Below are 25709 nucleotides of genomic sequence, written 5' to 3'. Positions count from 1 at the left end.
TGGGGTGGGGAACTCTCAGAGGATGAGTGGCTTTGTGAAGGTCAAAGGCTGGTTAGGAGAGGACTCAGAGCCGACATCCTGGGCTTTCCAATCTTCAACTTATTGCAAAGGAAATAATTTCAAATAGAAATATTATGCAATGAAGAACAAGAATTATGAGTGCAGAAATCAAAGCCAGAGATGACCTGTGTTTTGTTTTTGTTTCTACGGCTGGTGTTTAGCTTCCCTGATTGCCTTGGTTGACATTGAAACCGAGCCTGTTTTTCTTGCTGCCGCTGTGGACTGCATCCTGGGCATCCTAGGAGATGGAGCGGGGCGGGGGAGCGGGGTGGGGGGGATAAAGAACGTGAGTCTGCAGTTAGGATCCACCCAAAGTGGACCGCGACCCTCGGCTCGCCCGTGCGCCAGCCTGGGGCATCCGCGTGCCGCGCGGCTGTAGCGCCCATGCTGCGGCCTCAAAGCCCCTCGCGCGCAAGGTGGACGGTGGCTGGCTTCAGCTGTCCCCACGCTCATCGAGAGGGTTCCGGGACTCCCGGCGGGGGGGTGTTGCGGGGAGAAGCAGGCAGCTCTGGCCGTGCCTCCTCCCCGGCCGGGGGCCGCCGAGCCCCTGCGACCTCCCCGGCGGAACCGCGCCCAGTCCCCCCCTCCACAGTCGGGGAGCCCCGGGCGCGGCGGAGCGCGGGCTGCGGACCACGGCGGGCACGTGGGCTCGGCCGCAGCGCTGCGCCAGGCACCGGCGCCCCGGCACAGCCCCTGCGGGTGGGGAGAGGGATGCTCCCCCCCTTTCCACTTTGCACCAGTCCGAGGGAATTTGCGGTCGGTGACGCGCATCCTTAAGCGAGCCACCTGCAGCGCGGGGCGCGCCGCGGAGGGCGGCATCGCAGGGCTGGGCCGGCGCGGCCTGGGGACCCCGGGCTCCGGAGGCCATGCCGGCGTTGGCGCGCCTGGGCGGCCCGCTGCCGCTGCTCGGTAAGGCCCCGCTCACCCGCTCGAGCCCCCGCGGCCCCCGGCCCCCACCCAGCGCGGGCACCGGGCGCGCGCCTCCTCCGTCCCCGCCGCCGCGCGCCTCCCCGCCCCGCTCCGTGCCTCGCTCCCGCGCCCTCCCCTCTTCCGCGCCCTCCCGACTCGCCCTGAAGTCACCCGCGGCCCCGGCCGGGCCCACCCCTCGTTCTCCTCCCGCTGCTCTCGCGTCGCCGCTCGGGCTCGGGGCGGCGGTCCCCACCGGCCGCCCCGACCCCGCGGGCGGCCCCGCCGAATCAGTGCCCGAGGGGCCCGGGCCGCCCCGCCCGCCCGGCGCGCCCGGGTTCTGGGCCAGCCACCCGAGTCTGCGGCCCCGAGCTGGGCGCCGGGGGGCCGGGACCTCGCGTGCTCCGACCCCGGTACCGCAGACTCCTGGGTGGCGTCTCCAACTCTTCTTTTGAGGTTTTGATGTCGGGAGTGAACTCTGATGGGAAAAGGCGCCCGGGTTCTCCCCAAAGCGAGTCATCTCGGGTAACGACCCCCCACCCCGCCGAATGTCGACTGGATCAATGAGTAGAGACTCTGGGAAATATTATGCAAACGGGATTTACATCTTAAAATACCCGCTGCACCCTCCTCTTGTACTCGATTTTTATCCTGGCGTTAAACCCCAAGAGGCTTTTCAAGGACTCAGCTGACTGTTCCCAAATAATCTGGATAGCATAATTGTTACCGGGGAAAAAAAAATCCTCTTTAGATCCAGTTCATCTGTTTGGAAAGAGGAGAGGGTTGATTTGCGTTTAGGGTGAAGGAGGCAGAGTTTGGGGGGCCAGGAAGCCTCGGATCGTGTCCTAGTTCTGCAGCCTTGGGGGACCATCACTCACTGGCCCTGGCCCGCCTGTCCTGCTCTGTCCACGGAGGGAGTCTGGCTGTGTCTTCTCCAGCTCCCAAACCCTAGCAGTCTGTCTTGCATCTTCCGTGGTCCATGGAGAAAATACTTGCAGTATAGACGTGCAGGAATTATTTCCAGTAGCTTTTGTTTCAAATAATTCAGAATTATAGAGTTAAAAAAAAAAACATAAGGGGGAAAAGAGTAGAAAAGCATCTTGCATCTCCTAAACATCTCTGTTAATTGGTAAATATGTACATTTTAAATGTACAGTACAATATGTTTTTCAGAGTCTATTACCAAAAGTTAGCTTTCTGTTAATGTGTAACATGAAGTGGTAAGTGGGTTTTTCAGTCACATACAAAGGCTTTGGTAAAGTATAAACATCAGTACATGCAACTGTATATAAGCTGCATTGAATTCTTTTATATTTCAGGACAATCTCAGAAATTCCTACATCTCTCTCCAGATTTTTCTAAATGAGGCATAATTCACAGATAGCAAATATGCACACATCTTAATAGTACAACTCCATTAGGTTTTATATACACAGTGAGTGAAGTGAAATTCACTCAGTTGTGTCTGACTCTTTGTGACCCCATGGACTATACAATTCATGGAATTCTCCAGGCCAGAATACTGGAGTGGGTAGACTTTCCTTTCTCCAGGGGAGCTTCCCAACCCAGGGATGGAACCTGGGTCTCCCTCATTGCAGGCGGATTCTTGACCAGCTGAACTACCAGGGAAGCCCTTTATATACACAGGTACCTGCCTAATCATTATTTCATAAAGATACAGAGCAGTTCCAACTCTGCCTGCTCTGATTTACCGCCCCCTCCCCCAAGGTAGCCACTATTCTGACTTTTTTTTAGAGAGAAAAAAAATGGTGTGAATTTTCTTAGAATCACACTGGTTTAGTCACATTTACTATTCTGACTTCTGGTTCTATGGTTTTTCCTGTTTTTTTTTTTTTGAACTACATGTAAACCAAACCATTATTATGTTTTTTTTTTTAATGTCCAGTTTCTTTCACTCAGCATTGTGATCATGAGATTCAACTTTGTTCTTAATAACTGTGTTTTTTTTGTTTTTGTTGTTTTTCAATTGCTTGGTGCTATTTCCTTAGTATGATTAGACTATGCAATCTATCCATTCTATTGTTGAAGAACACTTTGTGTGCCTCCAATTTTGTGTAGTGAAGAGTATAACACTGCTGTGAATACTCTTTTACATGTTTGGGGACAGAAACACTCATTTCTCTTTGGATGATACCCTCAAATCAAATTCCTCGATTATAGAGAAAGGCATATATCAGTTTTGGGAGATACTGTCCAGCAGTTTTCTGAAGTGATTGCACCAGTTTACCTTCCCACTAGCAGTGTATGGCACTCCTTGGCACATCTTTGCCAAGACTTGCCATTACAGACTTCCTTGAATGAAGCAACACAAAGTGAGAGGCTAAAAAACAAGGACTTTAAATGTTAAAAAAGCTCTAACTACATTGAATTATCAGATGCCATTCCCATTTCCCTTATACTGTAAGCTCTACCTTTCAAGAAGAAAGATGAGGTTTTCTAAGTAGTGCTTAAAGAATGGACACAGACTCTTCATGGCCCTAATTGCATTCTGTACTGATCGTATCTAGGAGGAAGATTTCAGGGTCTCAGTAACTGTGATAACTGTTTCTCTCATTAGTGTTGGGAAATTCATATTCAGAGCTTTGACTTCCACATGTAGTTGACATCCTTTGATCTTGCTGCTTATCTTACTTTGTTTGCCTGTGACCTGGTAGCCTAAAGGGGACCCACTCTGAAGGAGATAGAAGGAAGGGATGCTCGGTAAAGTTTGGATTGGATGGGGACACCAGACCTGGTGACCTGGTGTTAAGATTCCCTTTCATCCTAAAAGCCTCATTCTAATCCGTGCCATCCTACAAGTTTAGACTGGCTGTTCATTTCTTCTTGGTTACTTCGAATGGATCTATAGTAAATTATCCTCTTAGGTTTCATTATTAACTACTTGGCTCCACTTTTTAAAGCTAAAAAGGCACTTTCATTAACCCTTTAGTTATCAGTAAAGATTTCGTTCTTGTTGAAGTTTCCTGTTGTTTAACTGAAGAACAGTCAGGTAATGAGATCTTAAGTATGGGAGAGGAAGACATTTAAATTCCGGGGGCGGGGGGTGGGGGAGATGAAGAGGGAGCCTGCATGAGGAAGAAAAATAAATTTATTTGACACACTTTTATTGAACACCTATTTCAGTGCTAGGCACCATGAGGGTACAAAGATGAAAAAGATGGGGACGGGGGAACTTACATATAAATAGTTAATTCATTTTTATTTTAAAAATGCATGGTCATCGCCTTTCTCCAAGAAAACGTTTCAGCACGAAGTTTGCTTTCAGTTATTTAAACCTTCCAATACAGTTGTCATGATCATAAATATCTGTAGAAGAAAAATAGCGTGAATCCCAGAATTTCCGTTGCCTGCTGCTGCTGCTGCTACTAAGTCACTTCAGTCGTGTCCGACTCTGTGTGACCTCACAGACGGCAGCCCACCAGGCTCCTCCGTCTATGGGATTTTCCAGGCAAGAATACTGGAGTGGGGTGCCATTGCCTTCTCCGTTTTGTTGCCTTAGACTACCTAAACATGGATACTACTGGATTTAATGGCTGTGGGAATGAAATGACCCTTCCATTTGAAATTTTAAAAATGGACTGTTCCAGAATGAAATATGGCCATTTATTTTTTTAAGATTCTAGGAAGAAGCAATTTTCCAAATGGTTCTTTGAACAAATTTATTGGCTGCATTTTCATCCCCAGAGAGCATCCCTGCTCGATTGAGAAGCCCACAGGATGGCTCAGCTTCATGACTTTCTCTGCAATTCCTTTTATTCTCCTCATCTTTTTCATCCTCTAATGAAACTCAGGAAGCGATGTGACAAGAGCCCTTGTCAGTGTTCAAGATTGTGATCTCTCTGAATCTCCAAATAGCCACCAGATATTGCCGTAATCTTTGGGTCAAGATTCTGATTTGGTTTAAAAAAACAACAGCAACAAATAATCTCAAAAGTATTGTATTTTATCATTGTTCTTGATTTTGAAAAGGACCTTGAAGAGGAGAGGAATAAGAACTTGGGGGAGGGAAATTGAGGGTCTGGGAACTAGCTTGGCCTCATTTTTAATTTGCTTAGCTTGTTCTCGCCACGATGCTGTACCCTTTGCTATTCACTCCAAAATAGCAAAGTCTTGTGAATCTCACAAGACTGAATAAAGCTTTTGGTTTTCATCAAGATGACTTTGTGATCTTCAGTCAGTTCAGTTCAGTTCAGTCGCTCAGTCGTGTCCGACTCTCTGCGACCCCATGAATCACAGCACGCCAGGCCTCCCTGTCCATCACCAACTCCCGGAGTTCACTCAAACTCATGTCCACAGAGTCGGTGATGCCATCCAGCCATCTCATTCTCTGTCGTCCCCTTCTCCTCCCGCCCCCAACCTTTCCCAGCATCAGAGTCTTTTCCAGTGAGTCAACTCGTTGCATGAGGTGGCCGAAGTATTGCAGTTTCAGCTTTAGCATCAGTCCTTCCAGTGAACACCCAGGATTGATCTCCCTCAGAATGGACTGGTTGGATCTCCTTGCAGTCCAAGGGACTCTCAAGAGTCTTCTCCAACACCACAGTTCAAAAGCATCAATTCTTCGGCGATCAGCTTTCTTCACAGTCCAACTCCCACATCCATACATGACCACAGGAAAAACCATTGCCTTGACTAGACGGACCTTGGTTGGCAAAGTAATGTCTCTGCTTTTTAATATACTATCAAGGTTGGTCATAACTTTCCTTCCAAGGAGTAAGTGTCTTTTAATTTCATGGCTGCAATCAGCATCCGCAGTGATTTTGGAGCCCCAAAAAATAAAGTCTGACACTGTTTCCACTGTTTTTCCATCTATTTCCCATGAAATGATGGGACCAGATGCCATGATCTTTGTTTTCTGAATGTTGAGCTTCAAGCCAACCTTTTCACTCTCCTCTTTCACTTTCATCAAGAGGCTTTTTAGTTCCTCTTCACTTTCTGCCATAAGGGTGGTGTCATCTGCATATCTGAGGTTATTGATATTTCTCCCAGCATTACTATTTTTCAAATATTGATTTCCAAAAACGTCTTAGCTTCATCTTAGGTGGCCATAGTTCTATGGCTGAAGGTTTTTCTGTTGTTTGGGGGTCTGTGAGATTTATGTATATGTGATTGAATTACCTCTATGGCTAGATCATCATTAAGCCTTCAAGTGATAACGCTTTTGTAGAACCCTCTGATGATCGTTAGTTGGAATCATGCAATTCTGTTCGATGGGTCCCAACACATGTAGAGGAAATATAAAAATAATATAAAGTACCCACACACTGTTCTTTTGTGGCTAGAGGAATTGCATAAGATCCAAAAGAGGAACTATTATTATTTTTTTAGGTTAAACAGTAAAAGTATTTTTTCACTGCTGTCATTATAAGTCCATTGGTAGCCAAGAATCTGCCATAAAATTATTTGCAGCCTACTTTAAAACAGGATATTGTCATTATTTCTTTAAACCATTGTGTTTTTTAAAACTTTGATTTATTTTTTTGGCTGTGCTGGATCTTCCTTGCTGCTCAGGCTTTTTTTCTTTAGTCTCAGCTTCTCTCTAGTTGTGGGTGCGCGGGCCTCTCATCACCACAGCTGCTTTTGTTCTAAAGCATGGACTCTAGGCGCTTGTGTTTCAGTACTCGTGGCAGTAGGCTCAGTAGTTGTGGCTCCCAGGCTCTAGAGCACAGACTCAGTAGCTGTGGAGCACGGTCTTAGCTGCTCCTCCACACATGGGTTCTTCCCAGATTAGGGACTGAACCTGTGTCTCCTGCAGATTCTTGACCACCGAGTTACCAGAGAAGCTGGAAACCAGTGTGTTTTGATTGTTACATGCCCATTGAATTCAGTCTTCCCCTGCTTTGCTATTTGAGTTACAGTGTTCCTAATGTTAGGGGGTCTGTTCTTGTAGGTGATGCAATTGAAAATGTTAGGGTGAGCAACACAGTCAGAAAACCTGAGTTCTTTATTCTGGCCAGGAATGACTCTGCACTTAAGCTCCTCATTTGTGAAAGAGAGATAAGCAATATCTTACCGCTTCATCAGATAATACCTGTAGAGTGCAGCTGCATCCCTTGTCAGACAGGTGCTTCACAGAAGGAGAGATGCCTCAAGCTGGAAGGAAGCGTCAGGATTTAGTTACATGGTTTCTCTCCTTGCCTTCTTAGATCCTTGGGAGCACCTGTGGTCCAGCCAGGTGCCACATAGTTCAGATTCCTGCTCACAGTCTAATGTTGGGGGTGTTGGTGGCACAGGGTAAGCATGTAAAAGGAAAACTGCAGTGCAATTTTAGAAATAAGGACTGAGCTTGAGCCTCCAACACAGACTGAGAAAATCAAGCAAGGCTTCCCAGAAGAGGTGATGTCAAGTCTTGATTAGAAAGTTAAGACTTAGGTGCTTCCCTAGTGGTCCAGTGACAGTTTTAGTGCTCCCGATGCAGAGGGCCTGGGTTTAATCCCTGGTCGGGGAACTAGATCCTACATGCCACAGCTAAATGTTCACATGCCCCAACTAAGATCCAGCGCAGTTGAGTAAGAAAGGTAAGACTTGACAGGGGAAGGGGAGAATAAGGACTTTCCAGGCAAAAAGGACAGTGAAGAGAGCAGTTCAAAGGTCAGAATCACGGAGCAGATGGACTCTGTAATTCCATCCTGCGTTGCTGAGGCACCATGTAAAAGGCCCCCACGATCGGGGAATTCTCATCTAAGAAGCTGTCAACTCAGAAAATGAAGCCTGTTCAATGGGTAGCTTCCAGAGGCTTAGATGTGTGTGATGTGTAAGGAATGTTTTAGTGATGTGATAAAGGACTTGGATGTTCTCCTGTGGCCCAAAAGTCTCTGGAGGAAATTCAGGGGATCCATTGTGTCCTTTAGGGTGTGTGTGTGTTTGTGTGTGTATATTGTGTGTATGTGTGTATATGTGTGTATGTGCTTGTAGATTGTGTGTGTGTGTATGTTTGTGTGTCTATATTATGCATGTATGTGTGTATGTCTCTGTGTGTATCGTGTGTATGTGTGTATCGATTGTGTTTGTGTGTATATGTGTGTGTATATCATGTGTATGTGTGTGTATTGTGTGTGTGTATATTAGTGTGTTGTGTGTATAAATGTATGGGTGTGTATGTGTATGTGTGTGTGTTTGTATATTGTGTGTGTGTATTGTGTGTGTGTATGTTTGTGTGTATATATTATGTGTGTGTGTATGTCTCTGTGTGTATTGTATGTGTGTATATATTGTGTTTGTGTGTATATGTGTGTTTGTGTGTATGTGTATATCGTGTGTGTGTGTATTGGTGTGTTATGTGTATGAATGTATATGTATGTGTATATTGTGTGTGTGTTTGAGTATGTATGTGTGTGTATTGTCTCTGTGTGTGTGTATGTGTGTGTGAGGGTTAATTGCTTTCATCAGATTTTTCAGTGTGGTCTGTGACTCAAGAAAGGGTAAGGGCCAGTGCTGTAGGTTGTTTAGGGGTTTGAAGGAGAGGAGTGACAGCTTTTCGGGGTCTGTGTCGAGGATGGATGTCAGGCAGACAGGACGTGGCAGAGAGGTCAGCGAGGAAGCAGTTGGCAGTCGTCCAGGCCAGACCGGACAAGGACTGGAGTTGGGGCAGTGGTGATAGAGAGGCAGGGCTGTGCAGAGATGTGGGGATTATCTTGAGGTCAGAATGTCACGGCTTGGCAGCTGCCTGGGTGACAGGGAGTGGGAGAGAGGGAGGAGCTGAAAGTGACTTCTGACTTTGGGGAGAGTGGGTGTGCCGGCACTAACAGAGGAGGGGGTGGGGGCGGGAGGAAAGGGGGCAGTTCAGTCTGAGTGTAAGGTTCTCGGGGGCCACCCAGATAAATAGCCATACACATAGGAAGTATGGATTTGAAACTCCTGAGCAAATGGACTGTCGTTTATTAAAATCATGAGAAAGGGCAGAGACTGGCGAGGATGACGGCGATGAGAGTATCCCAGGTGTGAGGAAGAGCACACGAGTCTCCTTCCCTGGACTCACACTGACCACTTCTGGCTCCACTGGCCACCATGTATATGGGGTGGGAGAGTTCCCCACACCAAGCAGTTCTTGGACACCAAGTGGATGTCCTACAGTTTAACTCAATTCTGACACTCTCTCCCCAGAGACAGCATCAGATCCCACAGGTTAAGGGCTCAGAGCCCTCTTGACCCCCATAAGATGTAAGTGTCAAGTCCAGGTTGCCCCCAGCACAGGCTGTAAGTCAGAGGTTCCCCGGACTCCCTCCTTGAGTTTGATGACTTTGCTGGAACAGCTCACAGAATTCAGAAAAACAGTTTGCTTGCTAGATTACCAGTTTCTGATGAAAGGATATAACTCCAGGATAGCCAGGTGGAAGAGATGCAGACGGCAAGGCAAGGGGTGTGCGGAGGGCTCGGAATGTCATCCAGTTCACCAACCCAGAAGCTCACCGGATCTCTCAGTTAAAGAATTTTTATAGAGTTTAATTAGCACACTCCCCTCCCTGTTTGCCCACAGGTCAGCTTTCAGCCTCAGCCTTCCAGCCTCTGGACCTCACACCCCATCCCTCCACCCTCCACCCTCCCCACCTCCCCACCCCCACTCCTGGGGCTGCAGAGGTGCCCTGCCCTAAGTCACCTTGTTAGCATAAACTCTGGAGTGCCCAGAAGGGGCTCATTGTGAGTAACAACAGACACCCCTGTTGCTCAGGAAATTGCAAGGATTTTAGGAGCTTTGTGCCAGGAAAGAGTTCTTCCCAGGTGGCGCAGTGGTAAAGAACCCACCTGCCAATGCAGGAGACACAGGTTCAAACCCTGGGTCGGGAAGATCCCCCAGAGGAGGAAATGGCAACCCATTCCAGTATTCTTGTCTGGAGAATCCCATGGACAGAGGATCCCCAGGGGCTACAGTCTATGGGGTCACAAAGAGTCAGACACGACTGAGCACGCATGCATGGTGCTGGGAAAGACCAAATACATTTTGATCTAAGGCCAAGTATATTTATTATACTACATGGGCCTACTGCCCTCTTTCACCAAATGAGGAAAGTGGGACCCAAAGAGGTCAAATGACTTGCTGAAGTTCGGGGTTATCACAGCAGGTAACTGGCTCCTAAAACACCTGGCTCTGAAAGCCAATGGGACTTGTGTCCAAGAGACCCTAGCAAACAAAGAAACAGTTTGTAAAGGGTTTGCAAAGACTCATTGTGTCTATACCCCCAGGCTCAGTGCTGAGGCAACAGACAGAAATATCGTTCTCCCAGTCCTTTCCTTAAAGAGGCCTATTGAAAAAAAAAAAAGCAACTTTTATGTATAGTTGGTTTACAATGCTGTAGTAGTTTCTGCTGAACAGCAAAGCAATTCAGTTACACATATGTGTATATACATATTCTTTTTCAGATTTTTTCCACTATAGGTTATTATAAGATAATGAATATAGTTCCCTCTACTATACAATAAAGCCTTGTTGTTTTTCTCCTTTATATATAGTAGTATGTATCTGTTAATCCCAAGCTCCTAATTTATCCCTACCCCAGCCTTCACCTTTGGTAACGATAGTTTGTTTTCTATGTCTGAATCTGTTTGTTTTGTAAATAAGTTCACTTGTACCATTTTTTAGATTCCATGTGTAAGTGATACCATGTGATATTTGTGTCGCTCTGTCTCATGCTTCACTTAATATGATAATCACTAGGTCCATCCGTGTTGCTGCAAATGGCATAATTTCTTTCTTTTTTTATGGCTGAGTAATATTCCATTGGATGTGGCTACCTCATCTTTATCCGTTTCTCTGTCGATGGGCATTTAGGTTGCTTATGTGTCTCGGTTATTGTAAATAGTGCTGCTGTGAACATTAGGGTGAATGTATCTTCTTGAATTATCATTTTGTCAGATACATGCCCAGAAGTAGGATTGCGGGATCATATGGTCACTCTGGTTTTCGTTTTTGGCCATTCCATGCAGCTTGCAGAATCTTAGTCCTCCAACCAGGGATCAAACCCAGGCTCCTGACAGTGGAAACATGGAGTCCTAACCACTGGACAACCGGAGCAGTCCCTCTATTTTTATTTTTTTAAGAAACCTCCATACTGTTCTCCATGGTGGCTGTACCAATTTGCATTCCCACCAACAGTGTAGAGGGGTTCTCTTTTCTCCATACCCTCTCCAGCATTTATTACTTGTAGACTGTTTGATGATGGCCATTCTGATTGGTGTGAGATGATACTTCAGTGAAGTTTTGATTTGCATTTCTCTAATAATTAGTGATGTTGAGCATCTTTTCACGTGCCTATTGACCATCTCTATGTCCTCTTTGGAGAAATGCCTATTTAGGTCTTCTGCCCGTTTTTTATTGTTTTTAAAGAGGTCTGTTTTCAACCTAATTTAACATACATCTAGGAGCTGACTGCAATTCTGCCTGAGCCTGGGGAGGCTGGATGCACCATTTACACATTTCCCCTCTGGTATCTCTCTGAAAGGAGCTTATACATGTATCTAAAGCCATGGCCTTTGTGACTGCCACCCAGAGGACACATTCCTTGATCTGGTGGCCAGCAGGACTTGCATTTGTGGGTCCCACTGATCTGTAGTGAACAAAGAAACAGTTATTAACTGACTATCCTTTAGGGCTCAGTGCAGAGAAAGCAGACAGAAACACTAGTTCCCATTCTTTCTCTGAAAGAGGTCTGCTTGTGTATTTTAAAAGCCACTGCCTGAGAGTCCAGCTTCATTGTGCATCTAGGTACTAATTGAGATCTTCCCTTTGTTGTTGTTTTTTGGTTGCTAAGTTGTGTCTGACTCTTTGAGACCCCTTGGACTGCAACACACCAGGCTTCCCTGTCCTTCACTATTTCCCAGAGTTTACTCACACTCATGTCCGTTGAGGCAGTGATGCCATCCAAGCATCTCATCCTGTCAGCCCCTTCTCCTCCTGCCCTCAGTGTTTCTCAGCATCAGGGTCTTTTCCAGTGAGTCAGTTCTTCGCATCAGGTGGCCAAAATACTGGATCTTCAGCTTCAGCATCAGTCCTTCCGATGAATAGTCAGGGTTGATTTCCTTTAGGATGGACTGGTTTGATCTCCTGTGGTCCAAGGGACTCTCAAGAGTCTTTGCCTGCACCACAATTCAAAAACATCAATTCTTCAGCACTCAGCCTTTTTTATGGTCCAACTTTCACATCCATACATGACTACTGGAAAAACCATGGCTTTGACTATATGGACCTCTGTCAGCAAAATGATGTCTCTGCTTTTTAATATGCTGTCTAGATTTGTCATAGCATCCAAGGAGCTATCACCTTTTAATTTCGTAGCTGCAGTCACTGCTCCCAGTGATTTTAGAGTCCAAGAAAATAAAATCTCCTCCCCTTTAGGACACTGGCAAATCATGACACATCCTTACTACTGGGAGCCAGTAAACACAAAAAAGGTAATTTAAGAAACTACCAAGAACTAAGCCTGGGTGGAAGGATAAGATTTCTTCTACAAGAGGCTATTCTGTGAAGACTGGGATAATATGGCTGTTTTATCTAATCCACAGAAACCAACACAGATAATCAAAGAAGATGAAGAAAGAAAGGAGCTTATTCCAGACAAAAGAATAAGATAAAACTCCAGAAACAAACCTTAGTGAAATGGAGATAAGTGATTTACCTGTAAAGAGTTCAAAATAGGATTTCCCTGGTCCACTGGTTAAGAATCCCCTTGCCAAAGCAGAGGATATGGGTTCCATTCCTGGTTCGGGAAGATTCCACAGGCTGTCAGGCAGCTGAGCCCATGTGTCACAACTACTGAGCCCGTACTCTAGAGTCTGTGTGATCCAACAAGAGAAGCCACTGCAATGAGAAGTTTGAGAACCATGACTAGAGAGTAGCCCCGACTCTCTACAACAAGACAAAGCCCACAGGCAGCAAAGAAGACCCAGCGCAAACAAAATTAAATAAATAGTTATTTTTTAAAACAGAGTTCAAACTAACAGTCATAAAGATGCTCACTGATGCTCCCTGAGAACAATGCATGAATAAAGTGAGAATTTCCACAGAGAGAAAGCTAAGAAGAATACAATAACTGAAAAATTCAGAAAAGGAGTTCACCAATGACTAGATGTAGTGGAAGAATTACTGAGATCAAAGACAGAGCAGCGGAATTCATCCAATCAGAGGAGCAATAAGGGAAAAAAGAAAAGAGTGAAGACAGTTTAAGGGACTTAAGAGATACCATCAAACTAAATGAATAGCCATGTTATAGGGGTCCCAAAAGACGAAGAGAAAGAGAAAGGGCACAATATTTATTCAAAGAGATAATGGCTGAAAAATCCCCTCATCTGGAGAAAAGCAACGGACATCCAGGTCCAAGAAGTCCAGAGACTTCCAGATAAGATGAATGTAAAGAGACCTACTGAGACACGTTATAGATACACTGTCAGAAACTAAAGACAAGGAAAAATCTTAAAGGCAGCAAGAAGAAAAAACAACTTGTTTTATACAGCGGACCCTCTGTAGTACTATCAGCAGATTTTTCAGCAGAGATTTTGTAGGCCAAAAAGGAATGGCATTATATATTTGAAATCCTAAAAGAAAAAAAAAAAACAAAAACAGCTAACCAAGAATACCTGGCAAACTGTCCTTCAACAATTTTTTAAAAAAATATTTCTTTAGTTTATTTGGCTGTGTTGGGTCTTAGTTGCAGCGTGCAGGATCTTTTTCACTACAGTGCACAGACTCTCTGGCTGTGGTGCATGGGCTCAGTAGTTGTGGTACGTGGACTCCAGAGTGCACTGGCTTCAGTGGTGGGGCTAGCAGGCTTAGTTGCTCCAAAGCACGTGAGATCTGCCCAGACCAGAGACCAAACCTGTGTCCCCCGTATTGGCTGGCGGATCTTAACCACTGGACCACCCGGGAAGTTCCTAATCAGTTTTAAAGACACACGCAGACTAAAAGTAAAGGGATGGAAAAAGATACTGCATGCTCACGGAAACCAAAAAAAGTAGAGATATCTATACTTACATCAGACAAAATAGACTTTAGCCAAAGACTGTCATAAGAGGTAAAAAGGGTCAATGAAAAAAAGGGTCACCCAGTAGAGGATAGGACATATATAAATATTTTTGCACCTGACATAGGAGCACCTAAAGAAATTAATCAAATAAGCAAATGCTAGGAGAAGGCAATGGCACCCCACTCCAGTACTCTTGCCTGGGAAATCCCATGGACAGAAGAACCTGGTAGGCTGCAGTCCATGCGGTCGCTAAGAGTCAGACACGACTGAGCAACTTCACTTTCATGCATTGGAGAAGGAAATGGCAACCCATTCCAGTGTTCTTGCCTGGAGAATCCCAGGGACGGGGGAGCCTGGTGGGCTGCTGTCTGTGGGGTCGCATAGAGTCGGACATGACTGAAGCGACTTAGCAGCAGCAGCAACAGACCTGAAGGGAGAAATAACAATGCAGTAGCACAAAGGAACTTCAGTACCCCAGTCTCAACAAAGGATAGATCATCTAGACATAAAATCAATAAGGAAACGTTGGACTTAAACTACATGTTAGACTAGGTGGACCTAAGACATTTATAGAACATTCTATCTAACAGCAGTGAATATACAGTCTTCTCAAGCTCACTTGGAACATTCTCCAGGATATTTCTGATCACAGTGGTATGAAACCAGAAATCAGTTACAAGAAGAAAACTGGGAAATTCAAAATTATGTGATGATAAAACAGCATTTGCACATTTTGTATCTCCATGTCACGTTTTGGTAATTCTCACGATATTTCAAATGATTTCACTATTATTATAGTTGTTTTGGTGATCTTTGATCAGTGATCTTTGATGTTACTACTACAATTCACTGAAGGCTCAGATGATAGTTAGCATTTTTTACCAAGAAAGTATGTTTTAGTTAAGGTATACACATTGTATTCTTGGGTATGATGCTGTTGCACACTTAACAGGCTACACTGTACCATAAGTGTAACTTTTATATGCATCAGGAAACCGGAAAGAAGAAAAAAATGGCTGGTATACAAATAACCAGTCCTCAGTTACACTAGCCTCACTTCAAATGCTTAATGCTAAATGCAACTAAGGACCACCCTGTTGAACAGCACAGATAAGGAATATTTCCATCACCCAAGAATGTTCCCTTGGAAAACACTGCTCTAAGGACCTCTGCTCAAGATTGTTAGTAAGACTTGCCCTTTGTGAAATTATACTTCCTGCATACTTTCCGGTTGGCCACTTTCCCTTGATTACATTTTGTTTTATTGTAAGATGAATACATATTTTCTTTTTAAGGTGTGCATGTATCAACATCACTGCCTTTGTTTGCTTTCACAGTTGTTTTTTCCACAATGATATTCCAGACTATTACAAATCAAGATCAGCCTGAGATCAAGTGTGTTTTAATCAACCATGGAAACAATGATTCATCAATGGGGACATCATCATCGAATCTCATGGTAAAGTAATAGTAAAATGACAATTTTAGCTATTTTCTCTGGAGACCATACTTTGTAAGCTATTGAGACCTGCTGTGGCTTATGAGCTTTTCTTTTTACATATCTAAGTAACTATGCACTCATATGGGGTATTGATGAGCATCTCTCCTCATTGTTACCTGGGACTCCATCCCAACAAGAGTTGCATTCTCTTTGGGCTTAGATTCTGGAAGGACAGTGATACTCAGAATGAATAAGAAACAGAGATTTCCTTTTTTCCTTAAAATAAATCCGGCTTCTCTCTCAAGCCCTGAATCTCTAAATTTCCAACTGCCTCCTGGGTTTACATAAATAGATTTTTTCCCTTTGCTCATTAAGACCCACCTATATAATTTACTTCATTTCTATTTCCCCAAACATCTTGTTTTAATGGATTTCTGTTTACAGCCCCATTTAGATCCCAAGCTTGAAAGCTCAGCCTCACTTTGGACTGCTTCCTTTCTCTGCCCTCACATTTGGTCAGTTACCAATAGTCTTATCAATTTCCTTTCTTTCCTAGTTCTCATTTAACCACCTCATATTCTCCAGCCTCCCTGCCACTTCCCTAATTCCAGCCCTCATAGTCACAATAATATTGTAAGTGGCTTCTTCCTTCTACAGTTCAGCTCAGATAGGGCTGCCGAACTTTTTTTCTTTTCTTAATTTATTTTGGGCTGCACCGAGTCTCTGCTGCTTTGCACGGGCTTTCTCTGGTTGCAGAGATCTGGGGCTATCCTGGATGCTGTGCTCAGGCTTCTCTTGTTGCCGAACACAGGCTCTAGGACGCGCGGGCTTCAGTAGTTGTGGCCCACAGCCTTAGTAGTTGCGGTTCCCAGGTTCTAGAGCACAGGTTCAACAGTTGTGGCACACAGGCTTAGTTGTCCCATGGCATGTGGGATCTTCCCCACCCAGGGACCGAACCCGTGTCTCCTGCTTTGGTAGGTGGATTCTGTACCCCTGAGCCACCAGGGAAGCCCCCAGACTATCCTTCTTGAGGCATAGCTACATCCTTTACAGCCTGGCTTGGTCTTCTCATGACTTCAACCGACATGCATATCACTCCATAAACTGGCTCAGATTCCTTCAAGTTCCACCCTTGTTTTTCATTACTCGTCTTAACACTATTCAGCTAACATAGCCTAGGTGTTTACTCAAATGAAGGAAGCTTAAATGATCAAGAAACTGAAAATATTAGAAGTCTATATACAATAAAAAGTGAACATAAATTAACCAATTCTATGGTTTTTATCCAGTTAAGGATTCATGCAAAGCTATAGTTACTCTGTTTTCTTTTATAGAGTACACATGGCATGAAAGCATAGTATGTTTGTTTATTTATTTACTTATTTATTTGGGTTTAAAGTTTTAACAGATATTGGTGTCACTAATACACTGGCTTGTTAATAATTAAGACATTTGGCATACATGATATTTTAGTGCAGACAAGAAAAAATTTTACTATTATTTGCTGTGATGTTTTAAACTTTTAGTGTCTTTTCAATGTGAGAAAATAGTTGCACACATTTAAGTGCTTTCTTATAAATCACGATCTTTAAAAAAAAAATCCATGATGATTGGTCTTGGTTCCTAGTATTAAGTCTGTATTATCTTTTTTATGTAGAATAAATTGTATTCTTATGCAATATTCAGGATTGTATTAAGACCTAGTAGTTCCTAAACCACATCAAGCAACCATCCTAACTGTGGCAAAACTGAACTTTAACCTTCCTGAAACTGAAGCAGCCCCTTCTGGATATTTTCCTACTTTGGTATGAGATGGATTATTAGGGTGTCAGTGGCTTTTCTCAAAAGCAATTTTGATTTCTTCCATAGTTAACGGTTCTCAGATGAGACAACTTTCTAAAACTCTTATAGTTCAGAGGTTTTTTGAAGAACCAGGCACTGTTTAGCTGACAAAGCTGGCCAAGGCAGCTCTAATAAATAAGCAACTCCATCCTGAGCTATATCACAGTATAGCCTGGAATCAAAATAGGATTATTTTACTGTTTCCACAATTCACTTAATTGTTGTTTCAAATCTGAGATTTCCTATCATTATTGTTTCTGTTTGAAGATTAAGGTGGTGTGTCCTGAGTTTCTCCCCTACAAGGCTACTATTTTTCCTTTGTAGTTAAGAAGAATTGGGGGGAGATACAGAATTCTGTTTCTCCTCTGTTTTTCACCCACTGATTCTAGCGTCCGCTGGTGGATCTTGCCTACAACCATTATTACTGTGATGTTTTCCTAATGATGAGCTTCTTTTCCCCTTGTTCCCTAACTGGAATTAGGGAACAATTCCCTAACTTGTTCCTAACTGGAATTCTTCTGCAAGGAAGAGCTGTCTAGAATTATAGATACTTATTTTATTGCATGGATTATAGCCCCAAACTAACACTTTGTTTTGTGGCTCAGATGTTTCCAGCTTTGGTTATTGGGAGCTACTTCAGCTTGGTTCCTGTGTCTTTTCAACATGTCCCCCATAATTTTTGAAGCACACCCTTACTTTTTGGCCCTACAGCATAGTTCAGACTCATCTTGTATTTTTCCTGTGTTGGCCCTGGAACTAACCCCTTCTCCAAGAAGCACTGGTTTAGTGGAGAATAGTATTTCAAAACCAAGAGCTGAGAGCTTAGTGTGCTTATTGCTGCTGAGTATTGTTGCTTCTAGGTCTTCTTGGCAGACACAGGTAGGACATATATGTTTGTATGCCACCCCCCCCCATACACACTATATTTATCTCTTTATCATCTCTATGTGACACCATGAGTTCACGCTGACAACTGTGAATTCAATTCAGCACCAAAGGGTCCATTCTACCTTTCTCTGTTTCCTTGGTTGTACTTCTCTCTCTGACAGTAAGGCCCCTGGCTTTCATTATCTAAAATAATTTACTTTATTATCATTCAATAATAATATTCATTTCTGGTGTTAATGGCAGCCCACTCTAATATTCTTGCCTGGAGAATCCCGTGGACAGAGTCTGTATCCTGGTGGACTACAGTCCATGGGGTCGCAAAGAGTAAGACATGACTGAGGCAACTTAGCATGCACGCACTGGTGTGTCAGAATTGCTAACTCACATCCCAGTAAGAAAAAGATTTACTGACTAGAATACAGTGCGTGTGTGCTAAGTCTCTTCAGTAGTGTCCAACTCTTAGCGACTCTATGGACTGTAACCCGCCAGGCTTCTCTGTCCATGGGGTGCTCCAGGCAAGAATATTGGAGTGGGTTGCCATGCTCTTTTCCAGGGGATCTTCCAGACCTGGGGATTGAACCCATGTCTGTAACGTCTCCTGCATTGGCAAGCAGGTTCTTTACCACTAGCACCACCCTGGGAAGCCCCTGGGAATACAGTACGTGTGTGCAATTCTTTTTGTCTTTAACCTCATACCATCCAAAGCATCATTTTCCCAAGTTACTTAGGTTTGTTCCTTTCTTTCCCAGTCCCTTCACTCTGATTATGTTAGTTATTTGTGATACAGTTAAGTTCACTTGGTTTGCATTCCATTTTGAGTTCCCCCATATCCTGGTTGACATTAATGATTTATGTTGTGAATATCTGAAACATGATTATGGTCCTGAGAGCTAAAGCTGTGTGATAAAAGATGTACTCAGAGAAGTGTTGTGCCTTCTTCATCCCTACTTCCAAGTTTCCTCCTTTCCCCATCTACCTCCTGTACTGAGCCAGTCCCTTCAGTTTTTTATATTAGTCCTGTATTTCTTGTGCACTAATGAGCAGGTACATGTGTATTGTGTTAGTCACCTTCCTTATTACCCAAAGGATAGCGTAACTGAAAGTAGAAACATTTTGAACCCAGCTTTCTTCACTTAGCATCTGTCCAGGAAATCACTGCAAATCAGTTCGTGGAGCTTGTCCTCATCCTTCTCTATAACTGCGTGTCCTTGATTGTGTGGCTGGACCATGATTTATTCCGTCACTCTGCTGTGTATGAGCGCTTAAGTGCTTTCCTATATACAAGGACTTAGGTGGTTTCTAATATTTTGCAATTATAAATGATGTTCAATCAATTATTGGACGTATAGTCCTCAAAATGGGATTGCTGGCTGAGAGGGTGAAGTGCATAATAGGTGCACTATTAGGTGTTGGTGCATTCCAGATCCCCCCCAGAAGGGTGCACCAGTTTGCCTTTTTCCAGCAATGTATGAGAGTGGATATTTCCTTATAGCCTCACCAACAAAATTTTGCTAGTGTGATAAATGAGTACTATCTCAATGTTGTTTGAATTTTTCTGATCATATGTGAATTTGAACATATTCTCATATGTCCAAGAGCCATTCATTATAACGTTTTTGTGAATTGTCTATTTCTTTCTTTTTCCCTTTTTTCTGTTGTGTTTTTGATTCTGTGTCTCTCAATGTTTAAAAAAATTCTTTACCTATTAGGGGTATTAGCACTTTATTTCCTTTATTTGTAATATGCATAGCAAATATTTTCTTCTAGCATGTCAGGGTTTTGTTGCTGTTGTTCTTGCTTTACCTTATTCTGTGTCCATCTTTCAAGATCCAGCTCAATTGCTACACTCCAGTAGAGCATCTCCACCCCCACTGTCCCCGCCTGGAAGTCACTCTCCCTGCTCTGAAGGTCCAGAGCCCTTAAATGCACCTTCCAAAGTCGTGGACTTCTGTTTATCAGGCACATCACATTTCACTTTGTTTTCTTATTTCTTCCTTTTTTTGTTGTTCAGTCGCTCAGTTGTGTCTAACTCTTTGTGACCCCATGGACTGCTGCACACCAGGCTCCCCTGTCCTTCGTCATCTCCTGGAGTATAGTCAAACTCATGTTTATTGAGTCGGTGATGCTACCCAAACATCTCATCCTCTGCTGCCCTTTTCTGAATTTGGGGGTAGCACAATTCAACCTATAACAGTCTATAAAGCATTTTTAGAAATGCAGCCTAAAATTATCTGTCTTTTCCTTAGAGAATTATAACTACTATGAATTTTAGGCAGCGATATGTCCTCCATGGGTTATGATGTGCTTGGGTGTTGTATGCAGTATTTCAACGTGTATGTATTTGGTGAAGTTTCCAGCTAAAAGGAAGAGTTATTAAACCCGCACTTGTAGTAAATTCACGTTGTTTCATCGATGACGTAGGCATCAGAATCCTGGGAAGACCTGGCCTGTGCCTTGAGGCCCGAGAGCACAGAGACCATCTACGAAGCGGCCACGGTGCAGGTGGACGTGGCTGCGTCCATCACACTGCAAGTGCTGCTCTCCGCCCCAGGGAACACTTCCTGTCTCTGGGTCTTTAAACACAGCTACCTAAACTGCCAGCCACACTTCGATTTACAAAACAGGTAAGCGGGAGCCAGGGTGGCAATGTATAACCACAAGGAATTTTGGAGGAATACTTTCTTCCCATTAAAAAAAAAAAAGACATTCTTGCTTCATTTGGAGTTTCTTGTCAAACTGCTGTAGACATCCATTGTAACTCTTATCTCCAGTGAAATAAAGTGAACCCAAAAATTAGTTAGGGCATGGATTCGTGACATTTTATAGCAGTCAAAATGCACAGGGTAAACAACACAATAAGTGAGTCCTGATGTAAACTGTGGACTTTAGTTAATGTCAACATTGGCTCATCACTTGTAGCAGATACACCACACATACGCAAGATGTTAGTAATGGGAAAACTGGGGGTGGTAGCGGGGATGGGGAAGGGTGTGTTCGGGATCTCTGAGTTTATGCTGTTTTCCCATAAATGTAAAATTGTACTAAAAAATAAAGTCTATTAATTTAAAAAGTTATATAGACATATATGGTATATTTAGGGCCTAAGAAGGGCTTCCCAGGTGGCGCTAGTGGGAAAGAAGCCACCTGCCAATGCAGGAGACATAGGAGATGCAGGTTCCATCCCTGGGCCGGAAAGATCCCCTGGAGAAGGAAATGGCAACCCACTCCAGTATTCTTCCCTGGGAAATCCCATGGACAGAGGAACCTGGCGGGCCACAGTCCATGGGGTTGGACACGACTGGAGAGACTGAGCAGCCAAGGCCTAAGAATGTAGTGATAGCTGACAAAATGTAAAACAAATAGTGAAAAGATCATTTGGGATTTTAAAGGTGGCTTGATTTTCAAAAATTTTATTTACTTATTTTATTTTTGGCTCCACTGGATCTTCATGGCTATGCGTGGATTTTCTCTAGTTGCAGCGCGTGGGGGCTTCTCTCTCACTCTAGTGCAAGGGCCTCTTATTGCAGTGGCTTCTCTTGCTGGATCACACAGGCTCTAGAGTGCAGGCTCGGTAGTTGTGGCGCGTGGGCTTGGTTGCTTTATGGGATGTGGATTATTCCTAGACCAGGGATCAAACTCAAATCCCCTGCATCGGCAGGCAGATTGTAAACCACTGGACCACCAGGGAATTCCAATGGCTTGTGTTTTCATTGTATTTTGTCTTAAAGATAAAAAATTAGAAAATTTCTCTTCCATTCTGGTTAAAGTAGCAAAGAGCTGACTAGTTAAAGTGGTGAGAAGCTTCTTTCTGGGAATTGCCTACCTGTTTTGTCTCCCAGTATGATGAGCAGAATTGCAATGTGTGATATCATGAAACACTAGAAATTGACCTCTGTGTGGCGACCATTGGTGTCAGGATCCAGAAATACGTCTTAGATTGACAGCAAAGCCCTGAATCTAACCCTGTGCTGACTGTAGCCCCTTGCTGTCCGCGACAAGGGAGGGTAGGAAGCAGGGGGCACAGGCCATTTGAATGCCCACTTACTAATTCTAGACTGCTTTATTCTCTAATTCTTGGGTTGCTCTGGCAGCCCAAAACTGTAGCGGAGACATTGTGTTTCTAGAAGCAATGCAGAAAACGGCCCCTCAATGACCCAAAGAGGGTTCCATGCCACCTACCTGGGACACAGGAGAACACCCATGATTGGCTTGTACCAAGGATTCGATTGTTTCTATAAGGTCAGACCAACATTGAAGTAGTTTTCAGGCCAGTGGCTATAATTCTGAAGTCTGGTTCTAAACCTTAGAGCACATTCATTTTCCTTTCCTCTTTTGAGGTCATATTACTCACTTCTCTTTTTTTGCTTACGTTTACCTTGGGGTTAAAGCAAAACACTCTGTTATTAAGAATTTTGCCTTAATGTTCCAGTAATTTTATTAAAATCTAACACCACATGACATTATCACTCTGTGTATGCTAAAAAGTATGTAAATGATCACTTTTTCCGCACACCACAGAATTCCAGTAAAACAAAATGAAATCTCTTCTTAGAGACTAATATATATATATAATTTATATATATATATTATATATAGATAGATAGGTATATAGATATGCATATATAAAATGCCACAACAGCTCTTGGAGTGAGACCAAAAAGAAAAATAAAAAATTAGGGTTCTTTTTACTCTGCTAAAGAGTGTCTTTTTTTGTTGTAGGTCAGGCAGCCACAGCCATAAGTCTTTTGTGGGTTAGTTAACCTAGTACCAAGACATTTTTAGCAACTTCTCCATAGCAAAGAACTACAGAAATTAAGGGCTTCCCAGGTGGTACCGTGGTAAAGAATCGGCCTGCCAATACAGGAGACACAGTTTCGATCCCTGGGTTGGGAAGATCCCCTGGAGAAGGCAATGGCAACCCACTCCAGTATTCTTGCCTGGAGAATCCCATGAACGAAGGAGCCTGGTGGGCTACAGTCCATGGGGTCGCAAAGAATCAAGACATAACTGAGCATACACGCGCACGCACACAGACATTCACACAGAAATTAAATCCGCTCTCAGACTCATAACCAGACAGATCTGATAACCATCTCAGAGTTTTGTATGAGATACCCAAGAGTTCACACATGATACTAGAAATGTGAAGAGTTCAGAGAAAGAATGCACGTCAAAACACCCACATGAGCAAAAAATACATATTTGTTGTTGTTTGGTCGCTAAGTCGTGTCCAACTCTTTGTGATTCTGTGGACTGTAGTCCACCAGGCTCCTCTGTCCATGGGGATTCTCCAGGCAAGAATACTGGAGTGGGTTGCCATGCCCTCCTCCAGGTAGGATCTTCCAGACCCAGGGATTGAACCCACATTTCTTACATCCTCTGCATTGGCAGGCAGGTTCTTTACAACTAGTGCCACCTGGGAAACGAAGGCCCCTAGCCAGATTGATCTTTACCAAGTATCTGAAAACTTAGAAATACTCACATTGAGACATCTCTCTCCTTACATCTATGTGATGTATCAGTGTAATTATTATCTCATAGGAAAATGCTTTGTGTCTGATTTTACTTGAATTCTTCCCTCTGGAGGGATAGGGCACAAAACGGACTATTCTTAGTCTCAGCACATCTTGCTTGTTCCGTCATGTGGTTCTGCAAACGGGGCACCAAGGCATGTGACCAGGTGACTGGCAGACAAGCCTACGGAGGATGCTTTGTCGTTGGCAGGAACGCTGCCCTGCTACCAAGGAAGGCATCCCACCAAGTCTATGTGGTTTTGGCAGGAGTTTTTCCTCCAAGGGGCATGGGTGGCATGAGCTGAAGGCGCTCATTCCCCAGGGAAGGACCGGATCAAGGTCAAGGTCCAACTAACAAGGCCCAAGCTGAGTGTCGGGCATAGGACCGGAGCTTTGTCCTCCACGGAGATGAACCAGAGCTGCCCAACTGCCTCTGACTCAGTCTGAAATTTGATGGTTTTTGTTTCACACGTTTTCCAGATTAACCAGTTCTCTTTCTTGTGTTTCAGAGGAGTTTTTTCCATGGTCATTTTGAAAATGACAGAAACCCAAGCTGGAGAATACCGACTTTTGATTCAGAATGCAGCTACCAATTACACAGTATTGTTTACAGTGAGTATAAGAAGTAAGTGCCATTTGCTCCTAGGTTTTCTCAGTATTCCAAAGGGGTGATTGGAATCTAAGAGCTCTTACCAGGTGCCCCAGACAGTTTAACCAGGTTTCCCTCTACATGTGGCTGAATTAATTGAACTCACTTCAACCTCCCCCATCGCCTATTGAGACTCTGTGACCCACAGACTGAGAGTGAGCGCTCTTCAGAACCTCTATTTTAGGGCTCCCCATTTTTTTTTCCCTGATGGACGGATGACAGGGAAGAAGTGGAAAGCATTTTGACCTTAGAGTCAGAAGACCTGAGTCCTTATTCTGGATATGATGTGACCTCTTTGGGCGGGTCACGGTATCTTCTCTGAGCCTCAGTGTTCTGATCTGTAAAATGGGGATACACAGACATATCCCACAGGATTGCATGAGCTTAGGCAATGAGAATGTCTGTGTCTACTCTGTCCAGCAAGGTAGCCACTGGCCACAGGTGGCTGGTGAACACTTGAAATATAGCCAGTGTGACTGGGCACCAAAGTTGTCACTTTATTTAATCTTAATCGATTGAAAGGTAATTTAAATAACCATATGGAGCTGGTGGCTGCTGTGTTCATTGCAATGCTCCCATTGCTATGCAGACCATCAGGAGCAAGGCAGAGGTTCTCACCTGGGGTGTTGGGGGGCCGGGGGAGGACGGGGATACAGCTGTGCAGTTGGCAAAACCACCTCCAGCATGTCTTCTGGCTTCTCCTCTCCACTAAGTTCTGCCAGGCCTCGAGGTTGTGCAGACTCAGCTTTGTACCCCCCCGCAACTGCTTTACCCTACATGATAAACGGGGACTAGAGGTGGTGCATTCACATGGGTCCCGCTGCCTTTAGGGGCCAGGGCAGCACTCCAGAAGCTCTGGTTCATCCACTGTAAATCAGGTCCCTGGCTGCACCTTGGTGTGACTTGCAGGCGGCAGATGCAGTGCCTGTGCATCCCGGCCCATAGAGATGCGGGGCTCAATGACCGGAGGCTGAGCTTGGCCAGGTCTGCACTCCCAGCCTCCCTGCCCTGAGCCTTGCAGTCAGAGCTGCAAACAGCAGAGCTGTTTAGATTCCCACAAGGCTCATCTGAACGGGGCTGGGGACATGGTGTTAGGCTCCAAAGTCAGCCTGTCAGGCAAAAGCCAGGCAAAGTCAAAGTCGGTCAACGTTTGTTTTGAAAAGCCCGCCAATTACTCTGATATGTAAAGAACTGGAGCCCTAGAAGGTCAAAAGCCAAGAGGTACCTCTCAGTGCCCTTTGACTTTAGTCTTGTTCCTGACCCCTACCTAGTCCTCCACTCCACTCTGTGAGAGAGGAAGCCCTCGGGTTGGAAGAGAATGAGAGATTTTTGCTCTTTCTTTCCCTCTGTTTTTTGCAGAGTGTTGAATTTATATAAAGTAAATGTGCATCTGCTGTCTTTATTATACTTAGGGCAACTTTTTTTCACTTGAGATTTAC

At 44.2% G+C, this 25709-nt stretch overlaps 1 protein-coding gene across 2 annotated transcripts in view; it reads left to right on the top strand.

The window, feature by feature from the left end:
• Window positions 1–811: 811 nt before the first annotated feature.
• FLT3 (fms related receptor tyrosine kinase 3) overlaps window positions 812–25709 on the top strand; it is a 66522-nt gene continuing 41624 nt past the window's right edge. For both annotated transcript variants that reach the window (XR_016038939.1, XM_055426836.2), the window contains exons 1-4: window positions 812–969; window positions 15275–15396; window positions 20530–20732; window positions 24131–24246. Coding sequence is in view for 1 of the 2 variants with exons in the window: in XM_055426836.2 (XP_055282811.2) it covers window positions 927–969; window positions 15275–15396; window positions 20530–20732; window positions 24131–24246 (484 nt within the window). In the remaining variant the exon portion in view is untranslated. The remainder of the gene's footprint in view (window positions 970–15274; window positions 15397–20529; window positions 20733–24130; window positions 24247–25709) is intronic.

Source organism: Moschus berezovskii, chromosome 13 (genome assembly GCF_049115385.1).
Source record: "Moschus berezovskii isolate FMDL1 chromosome 13, NW_MosBer_1.0, whole genome shotgun sequence".
NCBI classification, from domain to species: Eukaryota; Metazoa; Chordata; class Mammalia; order Artiodactyla; family Moschidae; genus Moschus; species Moschus berezovskii.
Note: the sequence above shows the minus strand (reverse complement) of the source record. Positions and strands in the feature narration are given on the sequence as shown.